Source organism: Cynara cardunculus (assembly GCF_001531365.2).
Source record: "Cynara cardunculus var. scolymus isolate 2C chromosome LG 5, CcrdV1, whole genome shotgun sequence".
NCBI lineage: Eukaryota > Viridiplantae > Streptophyta > Magnoliopsida > Asterales > Asteraceae > Cynara > Cynara cardunculus.
The window spans coordinates 19,403,277-19,410,577 of NC_037532.1; the positions used below are offsets into that span (position 1 = coordinate 19,403,277).

General features: G+C 40.6%; 1 protein-coding gene across 1 annotated transcript; it reads left to right on the forward strand.

The window, feature by feature from the left end:
• Positions 1–5,593: 5,593 nt before the first annotated feature.
• On the forward strand, positions 5,594–6,220 carry LOC112512879. The gene has a single exon (XM_025119010.1). It carries the CDS (start codon positions 5,594–5,596, stop codon positions 6,218–6,220), a length of 627 nt encoding a protein of 208 aa, XP_024974778.1.
• Positions 6,221–7,301: the final 1,081 nt, after the last annotated feature.

Here is a 7,301-nt window from a genome sequence, read left to right on the forward strand (position 1 = left end):
TCAGTTAGGATTAATAGTAAGTTTGGGTGTTTGTTTAGGGCATATATAAAGGAATAAACTTGGGGAAATCGATAAGTTTTGTGAAGTTTAAGGTATGGATTCCTAAACCTTTTTGTTCAGTTAGCTCGTTTAAATATGCTTATGAATTYGTGAGTCTCGTTTAACTCATATTTATCCAAATTGTTCGTTATTGCATCTTCCATTCAATCGTATTTGTTCTACGTCATGTATATATATATATGTATATATATGGCAAGGGCGTCTTGTCCTAATCATGCTATTGGAGTTATTCGAGTTAGTACACGTTTATTTGTTCGGTAACATTTTGGTATGATTTTTACTTCTAAAAGTACGTATGTTCGTACTTTTGATCGATTATGTATTCTTCTAATTGAGCCTCTTTATTATTGCGACTACTTGTTTATTCAACATAATTCCGTACTTGACTTATGTTTGACTTTTCGTTTGATTTCGTTATTTATTGACCATATGTAAGACGTATAACGTCACATTCGTTGTGACAACTCAACTCTGGGTAACTCGAGCTGCTAACCACCTATGGGGGTACCATAGGCACGTCATTGTGGCACCGATGGCGTGACACTAACCATGGCAGTGTGATCAGTCCACGACGTCTCCTCTTTTGGTGCTCTTGTGAGAGCTATTTTGGTATGATGGATATTAGATTTAGGAGGCGTATGGGTTGGCCCTAGAACATGTGATTCGTTTGTAGGGTGGATGTCGGTGTAGTGTCCAACGCCACATCTCACATTTGGTACGTGTGGATCTACAGTCCAACGTACAGGCCTGTGTGGCCATATGTCTGACACTTGTCATGTTAGTTAATATGCAAGTGTATGCGTTTTCGAGCTCGATTTGTCCCTTCATATGATTTTGTATGATTATGTTAATTGTTGACTTTCTAAGATTTTGGCACTCATTTGGTTCAATGTCTTGAGATATTTTTGGCATGTTTATATTACCATTTTTCTATATTTGTTTATCCGTTCACTGGGCATTTGGCTCAGCCGTGTTTTCTTCTATTCTTCACGGCAGGTAATCAAGGGGAGGCTAGGTTTTGTGACAGAAAGTAGGCAAGGATCTTGGTTCCAAGGATTTCAAGAGGTTGAATGCTATGTTAATTCATTTATTGGATTTTTTTTTCTTTTGGCTATTAGATTAGATTTCCTTTATGGGTTTCATTTGGATTGTCCTCGGTTGTTGGAGGATTTTGGAAGTGGTTGTTTAGAGACCTTTATATCTTATTTGTAGACATATTGAATTTCGTTGTTGGAAGATTTTATTTTATTTCTTTGTATTGGAGACTATATTTTGGAGGTTTTATATAGCGACTCCGTTACGTTTTGAAGCAACCTCCCTTCCTTCGGAATGGGGGTGTTACAATTATGGTATCAAAGCCTAGGTTCAATCTTGTAGAAAGCYAAGTAGGTTTGACCTGTGAGTGTGGGTAGAACTGGGGTTTAGAACTTATTTAAATTAGCTTTGTTAGTACTCTTTATTCCCTATGTGTAGTAATTTTTGTCCTTTCAATTTAGGATGGCTCGTCGATCTCAGCGTGTGGCTAGTAGGCGTAACCGTACTTCAGTAGGAGGCCCTGAGCCTTCTCATCCGGATGCTAATGAGGGTGAAGTGGACCCAACTATTTTGGCAGCTGTGAATCAGGCAGTCTCTAATTTACTGTCCAGCATCGTGGCCCAAGTAGTCGAGGCAACTCAGCAGCACTCTACCGGAGGACCTCTACCAGTCTCAGAGACATTAGGGGGTGGTAACCCACACCAAACCAGAGACACTAGTGGGGCAACACCAGATGGGGCCATCCATGTGTGGCTTGAGAGATTTCAGAAACAGAAGCCTCAATCCTTCAGTTCGGCACCGACTCCCGTGGATGCAGAAAACTGGGTCTCACACATACAGAAGATTTTTGAKGTTTTGGGGTGTCCGGAACTGTATAAGGTTAAGTTGGCGGCATACAAATTGGAAGGAGATGCTCAAAGATGGTGGGATGCGATCAAGCAAGCTAAAGGAAATGAATACGTTGATGCCCTCTCGTGGATGGGGTTCCRTGAGGCGTTCTATCAGCAGTATTTCTCAGCTGCGGATAAGAACGCATTTGTGAGAGAGTATGCCACAATTCGCCAACGAGATGATGAGTCTGTAACAGAGTATTTGGCATGGTTTTTGAGGCTCGCTGGTTTTGCAGGGTCGTCAGCCGGGACATCTCTAGAGCAGGCTAAAAAGTTTAAGTGGACAATTCATTACCGGTACTGTTCCAAACTTATCAATGAGAAATTTACGGATGTGGCACAGTCGGCAGATGCTGCCAAGAATATTGAGATGGAGCGGCAAGACTTTTTGGCATCCAAATCAGATGGGGGAAAGAAAAGAAGTCGAGATGGCCAACAAATTCAGCAGATGGGGCAACAAAATCAGCAGCAAGGTGGTAACAGTGGAAATCAGTGGAGACAGAATAGTAGCAAGCGTCAGGGGTAGTGACAAGGTCAAAATCAGGGTCAGAGGCAACCGTACCGTCAACAAGGTCATCAGGGACAGGGGCAAAATCAGACTCGTTTTCAAAGGTCAGGCGACAAGGGTAATAATGATTCGGTCCCTCAATGCAATTCATGTGGAATGCGCCATCCTGGAAACGTATGTTATAGGGCTTCCGGAGCTTGCTTTTTGTTCGGTCAGGTGGGACATTTGGCGAGAGATTGCAAGAAATCTCGTAGCACCGACAAAGGAAATGACACTAAGRCAACTAGTGGAGGTAGGGTGTTTGCCTTATCAGCTAACCAGGCAGCAAATTCAGGTATGATTTCGGGAATTCTTTCGATTGGCACACATGATGTTTATGCTTTATTTGATACAGGGACAACCCATTCTATGGTTTCTTTGATTTTTGCTAATCATCTTAGAGTGYCTTGTACATCATTAGAATCGCCTCTAGTTATTGCTACTCCTTTGGGTAATTCGGTAGTTATATCTCGAGAAATTAAAGGGTGTCCTTTAAAAGTAGGAGGTCAAATTCATGAGGTCGATTTACTCCCTATTAGCATGAACGATTTTGATGTTATTTTGGGTATGGATTGGTTGTCAAAGCATCGAGCAACAATTAAGTGCCAAGCTAAGCAAGTAATCTTCGGTGACAAAGAGAGGCCTGATTTTGTGTATCAAGGATTTCAACCAAAAAGAGAAGTAAAGATCATATCTACCTTAAAAGCTCAAAAGTTAGTTTTCCATGGATGTCAGGGATTTCTAGCGTTGGTTAAAGACACATCGGTGGAAGAGCGTTCCCCTGAAAGTCAACTAGTGGTCAGAGAATTTCTTGATGTATTTCCGGATGAACTTCCAGGAGTACCACCTGTCCGAGAGGTGGAGTTCACTATAGATTTGGTTCCTGGTGCAGAACCCATCTCTAAGGCACCTTATAGAATGGCACCTCTAGAATTACAGGAACTTAAAGAGCAACTGCAAGACCTCCTAGAGCGTGGGTTTATCAGACCAAGTGTCTCTCCTTGGGGTGCTCCAGTATTATTCGTGAAAAAGAAAGATGGCTCAATGAGGCTATATATCGATTACAGAGAATTGAACCGGGTCACTGTTAGAAACAAATACCCTCTTCCGCGTATTGATAACTTGTTCGATCAACTTCAAGGAGCCAAGTACTTCTCGAAGATAGATCTAAGGTCAGGCTACCATCAATTGAGGGTAAAAGATCAGGATGTTTCAAAAACCGCATTCCGCACTCGATACGGGCATTATSAATTTTTGGTRATGCCTTTYGGTCTRACTAATGCCCCAGCCGTTTTTATGGACCTAATGAACCGAGTATTTAGTGCCTACCTAGACAAGTTCGTTATCGTATTTATTGATGACATACTTGTATTCTCTAAGTCAAAGGAGGAACATGAAGGTCATCTATGTGTTGTCTTGGGAACTCTGCGAGATAAGCAATTGTATGCCAAATTTTATAAGTGAGAATTCTGGCTCGAGCGGGTAGCATATCTGGGTCACGTAGTGTCAGCTGATGGTATTACTATGGATCTGACAAAAGTGGAGGCCGTGACTAATTGGCCAAGACCTACAACAGTGACTGAAGTTCGAAGTTTTTTGGGACTTGTAGGTTATTACAGAAGATTTGTAGAAGGATTTTCCTCTATAGCACTACCTTTGACTCGATTGCTGAGAAAGGGGGTGAAATTTCTATGGAAGACAAACAGGAGAAAAGCTTCGAAGAGTTGAAAAAGAGGTTGGTTTCTGCGCCCGTACTCCCTTTGCCTTCGGGAACGGGTGGATATCAAATCTACAGTGATGCTTCCAAAAATGGTCTCGGCTGTGTACTTATGCAACATGGAAAAGTTGTTGCTTATGCCTCTAGGCAACTCAAGCCATATGAAGTAAACTACCCCACTCATGATCTAGAGTTGGCAGCAGTGAGMTTYGCTTTAAWAATYTGGAGGCATTATCTTTACGGAGAAACTTGTGATATTTTCACGGATCACAAGAGTCTCAAATACATATTCACCCAGAAAGAACTTAATATGAGGCAAAGACGTTGGCTAGAGCTTCTCAAAGATTATGATGCAAGAATCCAATACCGTATAGGAAAAGCCAATCTAGTGGCAGATGCCCTTAGTCGAAAAAGGTCAGGGAACTTGTCATGCCTTACTGCTCAACCTCATATCATCTTGGATTTGGAACACATGGATGTTGAGGTTTATGATAATCATTCATATGGGTGGCTAGCAAGTTTTACAGTGGAGCCCACTTTGATTTCAAGAGTCAAAGAAGCCCAAAAACAAGATGGAGAGCTCTGGGCCATATTACAAAAGATAGATGACGGTAAGCAAGTTGATTTTCGGGTTGATGCAGACTATGTGATATGGTTTGGAAATAGACTGTGTGTTCCCAATGACCCGGAAATTCGCGAGGCGCTATTGAAGAAAGCACACAACTCGCCATTCTCTATTCATCCTGGATCCACAAAGATGTATAGAGATCTGAAGCAAAACTTTTGGTGGAATGGAATGAAGCGASACATAGCTAACTTTGTAGCAAAATGTCTTACTTACCAGAAGGTAAAAATCGAACACCAAAGAGCGAGTGGATTTCTGCAACCGTTAGAAATTCCRGTGTGGAAGTGGGAGGATATCTCAATGGACTTTGTAACTGGGTTACCGAAGATGCTTAAGAAAAATAATGCCATTTGTGTTGTGGTCGACCGATTGACTAAGTCAGCTCACTTTCTTACTATTTAAGAAGGGTATTCAGTCAGTAAGTTATCAGAACTCTTTTAACGAGATATAATCAGGATTCATGGCACACCAGTATCTATAGTATCTGACAGAGATCCTTGATTTACTTCACGATTTTGGAAAGGTTTTCAGAATGCATGGGGCACGAGACTCAAATTCAGTACGACCTTTCACCCTCAGACAGATGGACAATCTGAGGGATGATCCAAACTTTGGAGGATATGTTAAGGTCATGTGCTTTGGAATGATCCGGAAGTTGGGATGAGTACTTATGTTTAGTAGAGTTTGCATATAATAATAGCTGGCAATCAAGCATTGGTATGGCCCCGTTCGAGGCTTTGTATGGCCGAAGATGTCGGGCACCGGTATATTGTAATGAGGTTGGTGAGGCTGTTATTGAAGGGCCAAAACTTGTAAGAGTCACTAATGAAAAGGTGGCAATAGCCAAGGAAAAAATGAAAGAAGCTCAATCACGTCAAAAAAGTTATGCAGATCGTCATCGGAAAGCTTTAGAATTCCAAACAGGGGATCACGTGTTCCTTAAGGTTTCTCCTTTTCGAGGTATAAGATGGTTTGACTTAAAAGGGAAACTAAGTCCAAGGTACATCGGTCCTTTCGAGGTTTTAGAAAGGGTCGGCGAAGTCGCTTATCGCTTAGCTCTTCCACCTCAGCTATCTCATGTGCATAATGTGTTTCACGTTTTGACGCTTCGAGGCTACAATTATCACCCATTGCATGTAGTACAATATCCATCAGATAAAATCCATGAGGATCTTTCGTGTGAAGAAGAACCCGAAGCTATATTAGACAAGCAGGAACGAGTCATGAGGAAGAAGTCTATACCATTTGTCAAAGTGTTGTGGAAAAATCATCCAGAACGTGAGGCCACTTGGGATATGGAAGAATCTATACGATCAGAATATCCGCATCTCTTCAAAAATTTGTAAGTGCCATCTCTGTGTATTTCAGGACCTAGTTTGATTTCGAGGACAAAATCTTTTCTTTTGGGGGGAAGAATTATAATACCCGTCAGATATATATGTGTGTGTGTATATATATATATATATCAGTGCAGGTTTAATATATATATATATATATATATTTATATTGAAGTTTGGGTTAGTTTAGGAAGTTGACCAATCTTGAGGGGTTAATTCTGCATAAATCGCTTTAACTTTGCAATTAATGGGCTTGGGCTTTTGTTTGTAGATTAGGGTTTAAACCTAACCGTAATTCCTCTTATTTAAACCTAACCCTAATCTTTTTTTAACCTAATTCCTCCTCCCTAATCCTAATTCCTCTAAATGTGATAATCGTTAGAGAGAAACCCTAAGAGTTTGGAAGAATCCATTGATAACCTAGGAGGGAGCCGACGGCCAAAAGCAAGCAAGGTTCCATCGATTTCTTGTCGGTTTGAGGTAAGGTTTTGTCCCATTCTCGAATCTATACATTTAGTAGTTGGGTTATAATTTTTTGAGTTGTTCCGGTGATTTGAAAGTCACCGATTCGGTCAATAATAATGGCAACAACTAGGGGTTTGTCAAAATCGTCTTTAGAACCTAAAAAAAATTCTTCTCGTTCTTCTCTCGAATTTGATCTTATGTGGTTTGCATAGTATGGATATATATATGTGTATATATACATATGTATATATATATATATATTGATAGGATTTAGTTGAGTTTAGTTACATTATTAGTCGTTAAAGTGATTTAGTTTCGTTATGCCATCAAGTTATCAGTTAGGATTAATAGTAAGTATGGGTGTTTGTTTAGGGCATATGTTAGCTCTAATATTTACTTAATGTAAAAGTATGAAAAAGTTTTCTACAAGTGTTGACAGAAGGGTATTTTCCACAGATAGACAACAGAGGACCTGCAACAGAAGCTGTTTGATCGTGCAAGTCAAGAATGACAGAACATCTGTTGTCTCTCACAGAGGTTCTGGAAAATGGTCCACTGGCAATAAGAACCTACAAGTCTTCTACAGCAGAGCCTCTGAGATGGCTCACAGAGGGTCTGCGGATTC

Coding starts and splice junctions, on each gene's coding strand:
- LOC112512879 (XM_025119010.1), top strand. CDS start 5,594: ATGGCCCCGTTCGAGGCTTTGTATGGCCGAAGATGTCGGGCACCGGTA.